The sequence below is a fragment of the Rhinatrema bivittatum genome, chromosome 3 (genome assembly GCF_901001135.1).
Source record: "Rhinatrema bivittatum chromosome 3, aRhiBiv1.1, whole genome shotgun sequence".
Lineage (NCBI taxonomy): Eukaryota > Metazoa > Chordata > Amphibia > Gymnophiona > Rhinatrematidae > Rhinatrema > Rhinatrema bivittatum.
The window spans coordinates 118,420,765-118,435,938 of record NC_042617.1 but is presented as its reverse complement, the minus strand read 5'-3'; the positions used below and the strand labels follow the sequence as shown (position 1 = coordinate 118,435,938).

The 15,174-nt window shown below is 42.0% G+C and overlaps 1 protein-coding gene across 1 annotated transcript in view; it reads left to right on the top strand.

The window, feature by feature from the left end:
• CEP68 (centrosomal protein 68) overlaps positions 1-13,986 on the top strand; it is a 68,244-nt gene extending 54,258 nt beyond the window's left edge. The window contains exons 6-7 of the mRNA XM_029593623.1: positions 6,564-6,708; positions 10,282-13,986. Coding sequence (XP_029449483.1) covers positions 6,564-6,708; position 10,282 — 146 coding nt within the window. The 3' untranslated portion in view covers positions 10,283-13,986. The remainder of the gene's footprint in view (positions 1-6,563; positions 6,709-10,281) is intronic.
• The last annotated feature ends 1,188 nt before the right edge of the window (positions 13,987-15,174 follow it).

The following is a 15,174-nucleotide window of genomic DNA, read 5'->3' as shown; positions in this document are numbered from 1 at the left end:
CCTAGATTTGGCAGCATGTCCTCCTGATAGGAATCCGGATGGCACTGATGATGAAGCTGATCCTGACTCTCTGGAGGATGGGGAAATTCCTTTGGTTATGGTTAAAATTTATGTATATGCCGCCCCTATCTGGGGTGGCTCACAACAAAACATACACAATAAACCATAGGTAAATAATCATAATAAAACAAGATTAAAATAAGTATCACTAACCAGAGGTTTCCTTACCAGAAGGAGCACACTAACTAGCTGGGGAGGTTCAGAGAGATTTAGTAAACAAAACCTTTGGATGCTGCTCTCCCATGTGGAAGACTGATATGGTGTAGCCTTGGGCTTTTTGATCACCAGGCACCCTCTTAGAGCATAGGATTTTTAGTTGGATTTTGTGAAGGCAGGAGCTCTCTGACTCCTGTTATTTATTTTCTAACTTATTCCAGAAGAGTTGTTTGTTTTGTCCCCTTTTTGAGAGAGTTTAATTTTGGTTCTACCTGGATCTGAGTGCCCTTGGTACAGGGAATCAGTTTCCATTCTACTGGGATGAGGCATCTTAGCCTGAGAAATAAAGGTTTTCATCGGAGGAGAAATAGACCCTGTCCATTGCCAGAAGAAAGGAGCTGCAGGTAGTGAAGAACTGTGTTTGATACTGACTCAAAGTGCTTCATTTGAGAGAAGAGTGGCCACTGAAAATGTATTTATTTATTGACATGCTTTTATATACCGATATTCGTTTGTACATCATATCGGTTTACATGGAACAATTGGAAGTAGTACAAGGAACATGATGAAAAATAGCATAAAAACATATATCAGGTTAAAAGGAATACATAACGGGTTATGTGGAAAAATAATATATGGAAAAAGCATAACAGGTAATATGGAAGTGGAAACAGATTTTAAAAACAAGAGAAACAAAGCTAAAAGCATTTCATGGAACTGGTTGGTTTGACAGATTACAATAAAAGGGATAGGGATAATGCTAATCGGTTTACATGGAAATGGAATTGGAAGTGGATAGTCTAGCAAATAAATGAGGTGTGAGTGGAGTGGAGGGAAATCGCTGGAGTGTTGGATGTGATGTTGAGGTGCAGGCAATAGAAAAGGTGTTATGCAAATGCATGTTTAAAGAGCCAGGTTGGGGGGCATGGAGTTCCAGATTGAGGGTCCTGCGATGGATAAAGCTCGTTCTTTCGTTGAGTTAAGATGTGTGAGTTTGAGGGGGAGGGTATGTGTAGGGTTTCTTTGTAGGCCAATCTAGTGGGTCTGTTGGAGGTATGGAGGTGTAGGGAATCATTTAGCCAATGTATATTTTGGTTGTGTAGTGTCTTGTGTATGATGGAAAGACTCTTGTAGAGCATACTGAAGGGTATTGGGAGCCAGTGGAGGTCTCTTAGGATTGGGGTAATATGGACTTTTCTGCGGGTGTTAGTGAGTATTCTTGCGGCGGCGTTTTGCAGCGTTTGGATGAAGAGGGGAGGCCTAGGAGAAGCGAGTCTAGTTAGAGTAATCGATTTTGGAGAATAATGTGGCTTGAAGGACAGTACGGAAATCATTAAAGTGGAGGAGAGGGTCTTAGTTTTTTTAGGACATGGAGTTTATAAAAGCATTCTTTCAAGGTGGAGTGGATACATTTTTTTAGGTTTAATTGGTTGTCTAGAATGTCGCCAAGATCGCGTACATGTTGCGTGCTAGATATTGCGGGGGAAAAGAAGTTGATATCAGGGGGATTACGGTGTTTAGGTGTGAGGAGATGAGGAGTTCCGTTTTTGAAGTGTTGAGTGCGAGATGAAGGTTTGTGAGGAGATGGTTGGTTGCTGTGAGACAGTTTTCCCAAGTTTTGAGGGATTCGGAGAGGGATTTGGTAATGGGGATAAGGATTTGTATGTCGTCCGCGTATATAAAGTGATTGAGACCTAATTCAGAGAGGAGTTGGCATCGGGGGGGGGGGAGCAAGTAGATGTTGAAGAGTGTGGAGAATAGAGAGGAGCCTTGGGGTACGCCTCAATTTAAGTTGGGAATGGATTCGCTATTACCTATTCTGACTTTGTAGTATCTATTTTCAAGCTAGGATTCAAAACATTGAAGGGCAGTTCCTGTTATGCCGATTTCGGTGAGACGATCAATTAGGATGTTATGGCTGATGGTGTCAAAGGCAGAAGATATATCTAGAAGGCTAGAATGTATGAGTGGCTATTATCTAATCCTTTGAGGAAGGTGTCTGAAAGTGAGATAAGTGTTTCAGTACTGAAGAATTTACGGAAACCATATTGGGAAGGGGATAAGATATTGTATTTTTCTAAGTGGTCTGAGAGTTGGAGGTTGACTACTTTTTCCATGAGCTTTGCTAAAAAGGGTAGGTTTGAAATTGGCCAGAAGTTGGTTGGATCAGCTGGGTCAAGGTTGGGTTTCTTTAGAATAGGTTTGACTATGGCCTGTTTTAAGGTGACTGGTACAATGCCTAGAGAGAGGGAGCAATTGATGATCTCAGCTATGGGTTTGGCTATTGTGTTCGGGATAATTAAGAGGGATTTTGTGGGGATAGTATCAGAAGGGTGTGATGAAGTATTTAATTTCTTTAGGATTGAATCTATTTCAGAAACGGACGTGTTCTCGAGAGAGTTCATGATAGCATTTGGGTTTTTGGGATGGTGTTTGAGTGAGAGGTGGATGGGGGAAAGCGTAAAATGAGTTTTGTGATTTTGTCATTGAAGTAGTGGGCAAGGTCATCGCATTTGCTTTGGAGTCCTCATTGGATATTTGGGGGGGGGGGGGGGTGATGATTTGGTAAGATCAGCAACATAAGAGAAGAGAGCTTTGGCATTGTATTGAAAGTTATGAATTTTAAGAGCTTAAAAGTCTCATTTGGTTTTAAGTATGGTGGATCTGTAGATGTGAAGGGAGGATTTGTATGAGGCCAGCTGGGTGGCCGAGGGGTCTTTGCGCCATTTCTTTTCTTTGGTTCTGAGGTTGTGCTTAAGTTGTTTTAATTCAGAGGAGTACCTGGGCTTTTTGGAGTTGTGCGACTGGTTAATCTCTTTAGTAATTAGTGGACAGAGCTTGTCGGCAATAATTTTAGTGAGCTTGTTCCAGGAGGAGAGAGCCGATTCTGTGGTTGATAGGTCTAGTTTATCTAGGGTATTGGTGAGGGAGTTAATTAGGTCGTCTTTGTTGCAGGGTTTTCTGAAATGAATGGTGTTGCTATGAGTGGGATGGGGAGTGGTTGCTTTGCTTATGGATTGATTTTTATGAGTGAGTGGTCTGACCAAGGGATGGGGGTGCAAGAGGAAAGTATGCATGAGTTTACAAAGATTAAATCTAAGGAGTGGCCTGCTTTGTGAATAGAGGAGGTGATAATTTGTTTGAATCCCATGGCGGTGAAAGTGTTTAGTAAGGTTTTGCAGATGGAGGAAAGAGGGATGGAGTCCAAGTGGAGGTTAAAATCTCCAAGTATAATGGCCGGGATGTCTATGTTTATGTTGTCAGTTATGAATTCAATGAGGGGGGAGGGGTTGTTGTCGAGGAGACCTGGGGGGGGGGGGTGTAAACTAAGCATACTTATAGTTTGGATGATTTGAAAAGACTAATTTCAAATCTGGGTGCGGTATTGACATTCAGGGATCTTAGTTTAAGGCCTTTCTTGGCGGCAAGTAGCAGACCGCCACCTCTTTTATTGAGCCTTGGTATAGAGAAGATGTCGTAAGAGTGTATGGGAAGTTGGTTTAGGAGGACTGAGTCTGTTGGTTTGAGCCAGGTTTCAGTTATGGCACAGAGGTCATTAAGGATTGGAGTTTTTTTAACTAAGGATTGGGAGTTGAAGAGAATGAGGGATAGGACTGTGAGGCCGAGGAATTGTGTGAGTGGGGATACCATGATAGGAAGAAGGGATCTGAGATGTGATGTAGGACTTGAGAAATGGGGTAGTCTATGTTTGTGAGTTTGAGGTTTAAGAATGGGGATAGGGAGGGCAAGCATGATTAGCTGCGGTGGGATGTGTTTGTGATGTGGTGGGGTTGTTGGTGAGGGGGGGGGTTAGGCGGTTAGCAGGGCTAATATCGGGGAGGATTTGAAGGGAGAAAGGGGGTGGGGGCAGAAGGGAGGGGAGAGAGGGCGGTGGTTCTTACAATGGTGAAAATTAGAAGGTTGGTGGTGAAGGATGTAGTGTGGAGTTGGGAGAGGGGGAGCCTCTGGGGCTGCGCAAAGGGGCTGGCTCCTTGGTCGTGCTCCTTCGGCGCACGGCACCTGAGGCAGGCTCCGGGTTTTAAAAGACCTTTCTTGGCACCTTGCTGTCATCGCTTGATGAGCAGGCCTCTGCGTCGGGTGCAGGAGCGCCGGTTGGAGGCGGGCCTCGGCGTCTGGTGCAGAGGGTCGGTCGAAGGGGCCTAGATGCGGTGGAGGTAAACGCTGGCGGGCTCCACTGACCCCAATGGGTCGCCAACGATTGCAGTGGGCCGCACGAGGTGGGGTCTAAGCGCAAGAGGCACCCAAGGCAGGCGCTGGGTTTTAAAAGACCTTTTAAATGTCATAAGGAGATTTAAAATATTTAAGGAGACTTCAGGAAAGGTATGAGAATTGGGACTTATGTTCGGATAAGTAACTGGGACGTTATTCTAACCATTCTACAATAGTGAGAAGCTGTGATAAATTGCAAGTGGAAGGAAGATTGAACTAATTTCAATCTGAGTAACTGGAAAGAGAAAGAGATCAAGTACTAAGGAACTGGCTTCCATAAATTCAGAAACTTTACTAAAAAGAGTAAGGTCACAAATTTATTAATTTTTCTTCTGCAGTATTTGTTCCTTGACTTTATTTAAAAATATGATTTGATTGCTGTAAATATTCTTCAGTCATTTAATCAATTATCAGTAAAGAAGTTGGAAACCACATTGGATCTCAGTGTGATTTTTGGGTGCCAAAGTCTGTGATTATTATCAGTGCTGTTTACAGTGAAGGAAAAGGGCTTGTACGTTTGCAGACTTTAGTTACATTCAGGGAGGGCAAGTTTTCTGACAGTTGATTTACTTTAGGTAAAACGCCTTTTACTTGTGGAAATCACTTTGAAAACTGGTCACTTAATCTAGAATTTGTAAATGAGGTCTTATTATTAGAATACTTTATTTTATGAAAAAGTAGAAGCTGGAAAACTGTTTTTTTTTTTACATTAAAAGTAGGCTTTTGATCTTTTAAAATTGCAGTTCAGCCCTCCAATCTTAAAAAAAAAAAAAAAGAGCATTCCCTTTGAGAGAGGCTGAGATGTTTAACTGAAAAATAATTAAGATATTTGAAACTTAGGAGCAGTAGAGCCAATTGCCAAGGCTGCAACCTTTAGCCTCTGACCATTCACCCATCTTTCATAAACATTCAGAATTTAATCCTCTTTCTCTTCGTTTTTTATTTTTGACTCAGCATTTCCTTTGTGCTCCTTGTGCTTCAGGCTGAATCAGAACCGGTCTCTAGTAGACTACGGTGTCAAGAGCCTTCATTTGTAACTACCTGATTCCTTCCCCCTCCACCATCACTTTTTATATCCCTTTCCTAGCCCAGCTCCCTGCGGGATTCAGTTTTTTTGGATCCTGAGGCTGGCCTTCAAGCACTGACTGGTACTCCTTCCTCCTGGGGCTTGTGGATGTCGTCTCCACAGCAGGGTCAGGAAGGCCGAGGGCTGGTCTGGGAATCAAATCCAGGCCACCTGCAGCAGAGATACCGAGCCTCCAAGCCGGCCCTCAAATCACTTCCAACAAATACCTCATGTATGTGACGGGTGCTTGGCCTGGTAAGAAGTTTAGAGCATGTGAAGTCTAGGCTTGTAAAAAATGACATTTGGCAGCATAGGGAACACCCTTTTAGGGAGGACTAGCATGTTACAGGAGCCAGCGTGCAGTGCCAGACCTATAGGTTGCTGCAGGCCCGGCTACACCATTGACACTATCCGCACCCCTTCACTTCTCATTCCTGTCCCTGTACACCATGGCAGTTTGGGAACAGCTTGAACAAGGGCATGTGCCCTGGCCTGGCATCTGCTTGCCCCTCCCTCCCCGCCCTGCTTTCTGTGAGCTGCGCTTTTGATTTTAAAGCAGAAGCTTGTGAAAGTAGGAGGAGATCAGCTGCAGGGACTTGATCAGAGCTGCTCCAGCACTGCCACTGCTATTTCTCCTCTTCCCCATTTGTTGTCTCATTACTATTCTTGCTGCTGGGCTTGGGCTTCTGTATGTGGTTTCCCCTGTAGGCTTGGACTGCTTTTCCAGAGATCATCCGGGGTCTATGGTATAACAGGAAGTAAATTAGGCAGACTAGACTGTAAGATTTATCTGCCATTATATTCTGTATTTCTGTGTTTACTGGGAGATATTTATTCATTCGTAGTAGGCCCAAAGTTCCTGTTCACTAACGCCATATAGGAATGGCTTCTGATCTACAGGTAGGCTGTATGTTCAAGCTCTCAGCAACAAGTAAAGTATCTCAGGATAAGGTTAAGAGAAATATCACTAACACCTTTTTCTTTTCATGACTGGCAGCAGATGTTTGTTGATAACAAAATTCACTCTTTTGCTTGACTCTTAATTGTTTAGTTCTGAGAGATGCCCTTGGAATGATTGCAAAACAGTCGGAAGAGCTTGAGAGACAAGCGGACCAGCTGTATGCTTCTGTGATAGCGGCCATGGATACCATCTCTGGTGATAGCAAACCCCTGGCAAGGAAACTGAATCCAGCCTGGTAAGAGGCAGAATCCTTAAAATATGATTCTGGGTTGGCTTTTGTGAAATTGTTTGAGCTTTTTGCTTTTCTGTGATTCTTTGATAATATTTCTTGAACTCCAAGAAAAGTGCATTTTATACAATGAGTGTTAGGTCAAAGTCTGTGTCAGCTGCTTTTGTTGGGCAGGCAAAAAGAATGAAAAGTTAAAGTTAAAAATAATGCATGACTTCTGGTTTGGATTTTGCATTGGACAAACAGGTTTTGCATCTTCCAGCCCAGTTGCTTATTAGACCATCAGTGCCTGACCTGTCTGCAATTTTAATTATGTCTGTTCAGGTGTTAATAAAGTGAAGACGTAGAAGGCAAGTAGGTATATTAATAAACATATATACAACCAGTGGTTCAGTCCAGGACCCTGAGGACAGACCTGGGGGGGGGGGAGCAGTGTTGGCCGGTAGATAGTTTGCTGCGATACCATGGCTATGGCCTTTAATGCTGAAGCCACAGAATTCTAGTACAGCAGGGGGCCCTGTTCATAGCCCAAAACATCCATTGTCCTTCCCTTTGTGTAGCGTGCCTTAGAGTGTGTGTACTCATACAGGTGAGCAGTCATGACATTGTCATGGAACAGATCATCTCACAGCTCCTGACATCAGTTGTTTTTTCTTCTTTGGTGTACATACACTTACTATTCCCATTGTACAGCAGTTCTTTTATGGAGGGTCTGGAGTCTGCTATGGTATTTTTCCTTGGTTTTTTTTTTCATATTTAAATATAATTTTAGGGGGCTGGCTCAGTGGCAGTGCAATGTCCTGCCAAGCAGGAGGTTTGGGTTTGAGACCCAAGTTTGGCTGTTAATGGGGTTGCTACAAAAGCAGTATTAATAGAAACACCCCCCCCCCCTCGTGCCTCAGGAGGTGGAAGCCCTACTGGCCAGACTTGGGTTGCCTGCCTACTGGACTCCAGAGGCCTCAGCTGAAGGACTGTTGCTCAGATACTTGGAGTAAAGGGGAGAGAAATTGAAAACCCTGCATAGTAGCAAATGAAATCTCATGGTGCTCTAGTCCTAGAAGAGATTGGTTCTGCCTGAACTGAGATCTTAAAGAAGCGGGAGGAAACTACCTGACCATCAATAGGGGGTAATGCCAAGAAATTTTGTTTTGGGAAAAAGTTGAGCATTTTCCTTTCATTTCAACTTTCTCAAAACACCTTGCTTTTCAGGACCTAGTATTGCTAACAGTATTGCTCCTTGCCCATGCACATTTTTAGACTTTCTGTACTAAAGGTTTGCCTCTCTTCTGGATAGCCTGTTATCTTGTTGTGTTCACTGTGGAAACTTGTAATTTATCCAGGGGTTTTTCAAAGCAAGAATTGCAGAATCCTTGCACTGCCAAAATTCAGAAAAAGCTCTGCGGAAGGAAAAGCAGATGCTCTGTTGCCATTCTCGTCAGTGTCATAGTTCACCTTCCTGTTTCAGCATTTGGAAAGAATAGCTTGTTCAGCTCAGGCTTTGCCAACCATGCCCACGATGCCATTCAGTCTAATGCAGGGGTTAATATAATATAAAAAAATAAATAAATAATTTAAGATAGAAAATAGAGGCTGGATGTTGTGTGGCAGTAGCACACATGACACTCTCTCATGCCGCTGTTGCACAGCAGACCATTGCTCTCAAGGCTTCCACAAAGTAGCTCACAACTTTCAAGCCAATGTAATATCAGTGCATAAAAACGTGCATCCAAACTGGGCACACATTTTTTGAACACGCGCACATCCACCTGTCCTGGGCATTCGATGCAATAGGCAAATGATTTGCCTTGCTAAAAGAGACACACAATGGGTAATTTGTGCGTCCTTAGCGCTCTGCATTGGGTCCCCAGGAGAAGTGGCTGGTGGTTTCCTCCCCCACCAAGAACAAAACAGACACAATTCTTTATATATTCATTTATTTACAAAAAAATGCAGTCCTATCATTAATGATGCTATGTATTTTATATAAAAAAAAGTCAAATAAAAAAGTGAAAAATGAGTAAAACAAGCTAATAATGAAAAAAACAGATTCATTATTAAAAAGTTTCATACAGCACATTAATCAAACAAGATGAAAACAGCAATTATGCAGACATACACACACTCCCTTGCACCTACTGACATCCACACACACATGCTCCCTTGAACTCGTTGACATTCACACAAACGTTCCCTTGCACCCGCTGACACATCCACACACATGCACCCTTGCGCCCACTAATATATACACACGCTCTCCTGCACTTGCGGACACACACACACATTCTTCCTCGTCCCCACTGTCAAATATGCAACATGGTACCTTGCACACTCCCACTCTCTCTCCTCTTAAGCAGCCTCTAGATATATATTTAAAAAAAATGTACTTACGTTGATGTCAGGAGAGGTCAAAGCAGGGCTATCAGCTGATGTGGGGACGAAATCAGTGAGGGGCCTTCAGCTGTGGTGAAATAGCAGTGGGACGTCTGCTGTTGCTTCCTGCAGCAACAAGAGAGACGGGACTGGTATGAGGGAAGGCCATGGGAGCGTTTCCCACCACTCTAGTGGTGATGGGAAGAAGGAGCCAGTCCCCCAGCTATCAATGATACCACAGGGAAAAGAAAAAAAAAATGCAGACGCGCTCGCAGCCATGGGGGGGGCTGAAGAGAAGCAGAAACCTATGAAGCTGCAGGAAACAGCAAGAGAAATGAGCAGAGAGCCTCGAGGGAGGCTCCCGTTCTAGCATAGCTGCTATGGGGCCTAGTGTTGAGCCCGGTGGCTTACAGGGGTCCTATAATTTAGTTGGGTGTTAGCGGATGCTAACGTATCACCCAAAACGTCGTGGCATTTCACCTTTAACACGCGTGTCATAAGTTTGCCATCATTGAAGTGGGATCTACAGCACTCCTGGAGCAAAGGGGTAATCGTGCCCCCGGCATCAGAATGGAAATAAATCTATTGGTGGAAGCCAGAAGTCATGAGAAGAAAGCACTAAATATTTTGCTTTCTATGCACGTTCTCACCCCTTTTTATCCACTAGATTAGGGATTTCCACACTGTGCTAAACAAACACAAAATAAAACTGAGCAGGAGCTTTTAACATTTTGTCCTGGAGTTGGGTGAATGGATGCAGCTCCCTGACAGAATGATTTTTTTTGTGGAGAGTGCTCCAGTAGGTGGCTTCTGCTCGAGGACTCTCACTACAGCGGCTGGGGTGGTAATAAAACGGGGAAAATGAATACCCGTGCCGCTGCATCCCAATAAAAATCCGTTCTGATCGAGCTGGAGCCCAAAATTGGAGCAGGAGGAAACTGCTTGGGGCATACTTTCACGTTTGTTTCTGTGGTGTGTGCGTGTTAGTAATTTTTGTTTCAAGTGTGAATTTTGTTTTTCATGTACTTTGGTTTTAAAAAGAGACCTTTCAAGAAGCCTCCATTTTTATTATTATATGCAAAGGTAGTGTCCCAGTGGCCTCACTGCTGCAGGTGCTTCGCGGTACATATTCACTTATAGAACAAAGCCAGCAGCCTATTTCAGGAATCTGAGAAGCACAAACATGAATTTTCTTTTTTCTTCTTTCAGATGCTGCCTCTAGAGGACACACAGCTTGTCAGAACAAATCTGAAAGTGTGACGGATGAGCTCCACCTTTGGAGCCCCAGCCACATGAATTGGTTTTAAACTACATGAACAAAACTCTAACTGAAAACTTTGTAGACTCCACGCAAACAGTTTCAAACTTATTTTTGAAGGGTTTGGTGAATGCTGTTTAAATAAATAGGACAGCTTTTAATTAAGGGAAATGTCCCCAAACATGGGGGGATGTTATCTTTTAGTTCCATGTTTGTTTACAATGTGTGTCTGAACTGATGAACCGAGTGCACATGTTCCAGGCACTCAGTAATCCTGATCGGGGTGAAGCACTACTCCTGTTCTTGGATAGGCGGCCTGGATGCATGCAGTTGAACCAGAAGTCACGTACCAAAATGCTCATCTTTTCTGCTGTGTGAGGTATGAAATGTGGCGAGTTTAGAGATGCAGCTCAGATGGCGTTCCCTGGGATCAAGCTGTAGGCTCTGCACAGATACTGAATTGAACAGAACTTGTGTTATTAGCTAAGAAAGGTGGAAACCTGTTGATTTTGAGCTAGACATTTTTGGGGCCTGGGTTCATACCTATGTATTTATGGCCTTCAGAGACGCAGGGCCAAGTTAGGACCCTCAGCTTGGTCAGGTCTTCTGTTCTCTGCCATAGCCAACACCTGATGTCCCAGCGAGCTGAATTAGTTAGTGTCTGGGGCTAGGTACTCTTTACACAGAGTTCACATACAGTGTGTATATTATTAGTCACAGGAAGTAATTTGGTGCATACAACTGGCACTCTTTAAAGGCAGGTTATGTAAATATAGGCTTCACAGGTATTGTTGGGTTAGCAGGCAGTTCTAGCTGCAGTTTTATAAACCAAACCTACGTGCATATCTTTCTTTTAGGAAACATAAAAGGTTTTTCAAAATGATTAGAGCACTGAAACTTTGTGAAAAATAATTCAAATATTTTAAATACACATTTTCAAAAAAATAGTGGGGTGGACTACACACAAAGGAGTGAATTTTCAAAGGAGTTATGTGTGTAAAAAATGGCATATCGTAGCAATATTCAAAAACCCATTTATGTACATATTTTCTTATGAAAATTACCTTCATTAGCTATAAAGGCATTTTTATTTAAATAGCTCCATCTGAAATGAGCTGATGTGAGTTTGGTTGTCAGTCTTGTACACACTTAAGCCACCAAAAACACTGTATTCAGCACATAAGGTTTTATACAGAAATCTAAAAAATGCTAGTTTATAAATGTGCACACAGTATCCTAGCAGCTAATCAAGTCACTTCAACTTTTTAAAACCTGCTGCTCCCCATACTTAAAAATAAATATGAATTAAATCCATCGGCCTAGGAAACGTTCATTCACAGCTCCCACTTAATCAACTTGGTATAGAGGTTATACCATCAACATCCCTTGACCACTAGTGACTCAAATTACTGTGTTCACATTTTAGTTCTCAATCATAGTTTAATCATATTTTTTTTAAATGCATTTAAAAACTTATCTGTTGCATCTGCAGTGGTTGAATGATGATTATTACAAAGCCCGACGCTGGCACTTCTGACATCATGAGTGATTTGAGCAGTAAGAAGAAGGGCGTGAACCCCTGAGGAAGATGTACTCAACATGGCCAGCGTGGGGCTTTGTAATACCCACCATTTTGACTGCTGCAGTTGCAACAGATGCATTTTTAAATGCATTTAAGAAAATACGATAAAAAATGACTGAGGCATAGAAAAAGTGAACACTGAATAAGAAGCAGGAAGCACTGGAGCGGGAGCGGTCCGTGAACGTTTCCTCCTCATCACATAGATGTAAAATTCACATTTATTTTTAAGTAGGTGGAGCAGCAGGTTTCAGAAACTGATTTAGTGTCATTTCTGTTGGTGGAAGTAATGATGAGGGAATTTTCACCCTAATCCTAGGCCATCTGATGCAAATGGCATTTCAGGCAAGCCAGGCCTATCCTGCAAAGAGAGGGGTGGGGGCAGTGTAGACGTTTTTTTGAGGAGAGGCTGCCCGCTCTGCGCCAAACAATTCCCTGGGAGCAGCCTGCTTGAGACGGGCCTGGCCAAAACACATTCTGTATTGGAATGCCTGAGCTTGTTTTACTGGCCTGTGTTCACACATACATAGGAGCGTTTTGGAAATGTATCGTATAAAATGTTTTGTTTAATAAAGTCTTTCAAAGGTTTTAGGTGTGAGCAACAGAAAGGGGATTGGCTGGGTCCTTTTAAGTGCCTTGGAGTGGCCACTGTCTAGACAGAAACCTAGGCAGCTGACCCAGCATGCCATTTTATATTTTTAAATGTGGTGTATATGAAACTCGACCATCCTAGGAAGAGTGTCGTGTAAAGACATTATACACTCACTATCTGTTGTGCTTAGACCAACTCTGATGTATTAAAATATGTATTTGAAATAGTTCAGAGAACTACAAATACTAAGAGGGAGAGCCACAGGCTTTTTCATGAGGCTCCTCATCACCTGCTTGTGTGTAGATTGTTTTATTCTTATGTACAAAAGTCACCATGGGGCAGTTTTCAAAAGTACCCACAGTGAGCCAGAGTGGGTGGGTACTCTGCCACTTGAGCTTTTCACCTGTTCGCAAAGGGAAAGTACAAGTATACTTTTGCTTTGAAAATTGCTCCAGCAATAACAGGTGTAGATTTAAAAATGTAATCTGTGTATGTTCTTTCCCTTTACTGACCTAACCATGGCCCCCTGGAAGTATCTACTTGTGACCCTGTGTCTTTTTTTTTTTTTTTTTTTTTAGCTGGGTAAGGCAGGGGCAGTTTGATTGTCCTTGATCAATCTTTATTCTTTAAAACAAAATTTCTGCCAAAATATTTGTTCTGTTAGTAAAATCACTGTCATGTAACAAACTTTCTGCCTAGCAGCATCCATAAAAGCAGATTTGGCCACCGATTTTCATTAGTAGGGGACTACATGACCAGCAAGCCTGAGAGGGACTAAATGTTGCTATATTAACTGTGCAGCAAAAACGACTGACATGTTCTCTACTGTCATATAAAAAGTCATGTATAGTGCATACTGGGATGAGGGAGTGAGCTTCAGTTTTACATTTGGACCAGATTTGTCCCTCTTGTGTGAGTTAGCAAAGTAGCTAAGACTTCCAGAAGTTTCATTGGTTTAGCCACTAGTCTGCTTGCTCTGCATCACCAGAAAGAGCAAGCCTGCTTCTACCACATTCCCAGAACAATTGAGAAGAAAAGCAGTGTGTCATACAGCAAAAGCAAATCTAACAGATGTGGCCAGCTTCCAAAAATGAGGTTCTAGGAAAAAACACTAACTTTTCTGCAAAGTGAATGTGATCTACCTTTAAAATGTATCAATATTTGTGAAGTGCTTGTCTAGGTGAAAGTAGTATTGCTCCACATTAAGATATTGCATTTTTCCTGTTTAAAAATTGGTTAGTTTGCAGTGGGGTGATTTGAGGTGAATGCAATTCACTTTTATGTAAAACAGAACACAGCTGTCGTAGAGTGAACTGATCTCACAAGCTATCCCCTAGATTCTCCATAATATAAACAATTATTGTATCATGAAGTCATGTTTTTCTGAAAAATTGGTGTGTAATGATTTTCATTCTGTGTGGTGTTACTGCTTCTATTTTTGTAACAGTTGCTGGAGATGAATATAAAACAGTATTCTATAACTAGTTTCCAGTTTCTATTTATTATCTTTCTGAACATATTTAAGGAGTTTGCATTTATTCCTATGACAACCATCTACTGTACTCCAAGGGTGATAATATAAAAACCATTTCTAGGAGAAAACAGCAGTTTGCCACTTCGCAGGTTGGGCTACTTTCAGGTAGCACATTTCCCAGGGTAAAGTTCACACATTTGTAGCCACAGTAGAAAGTGGTGTGTGTAGGGGGAGGAAAGTAAAGTAATGTGTAGAAATTGCATCTTTCAGTTGTATGCACATCATTGTCCATGGGAAAAGCAGGTGCAACTGTCTGCAGAGAGTGTGGCCCCGGGACAAAGACCATAAGTTTAAAAAAAAAAAAAAAAAAATGTGGATTTTGCAGCTAAAAGCTAGATTTTAAAAGAAGTGCCGTTTTATAACACTCCAACCAGCTCAGATTCCAAAAAGGTCATAGTACCAAAACCCTTCTCTTGTCCACCTTTGACACTATAATGCACGGATTTGACACAAACACAGATTACATTTGGGTTTTACTTGATATCTCTGTGGCCTTTGACACCAGAGACCATCAATTCTTAAGAGGTCTTCAATTCATTGGCATTTAAGACATTGCACTCAACTGTTTCATTTTCTTCCATTTCTAATCGCCCTCAATGAGTTAACGTTGGCCATTCTCATTCTGACTGGTATATCGTCACCTCCACCGTTCCTCAAGGTTCTGCGCTATCTGCTATTTTCTTCAATATCTATTACCTTTAATTCATCTTCTGGATGGTCTTAGAGTTAAATTTAAAAACTCTACACAGATGACATTGTTTTTCATTCCTTAGAACCATTCTTGGTCTTCCACCTTATCTTTTGTTTCTCTTTGCATTTATTCTATTAAAACCTGGCTTTCTCACAATCGACTGAAATGAAATACAGCAAAAACTGAAATATTACATCTTTCTACGATTCCATCATCACCATATCAACCTCCAAATCATCATCTAGTTGACGATTGTCCTATTCTGATTTCCTCTAAGGTCCATTACCTCAGTGTCTTACTTGATTCAGAATTATCAATGACCTACCACATCTCTTCTGTAGTAAAAAAAAAATTCTTTTTACAAAATTCACCTCTTAAAAAATCTAAAACTTTTTTTTAAATTTTATAATGACATCTGGTTAGTCCTTCAAGCTTTAATTTTTTCTGG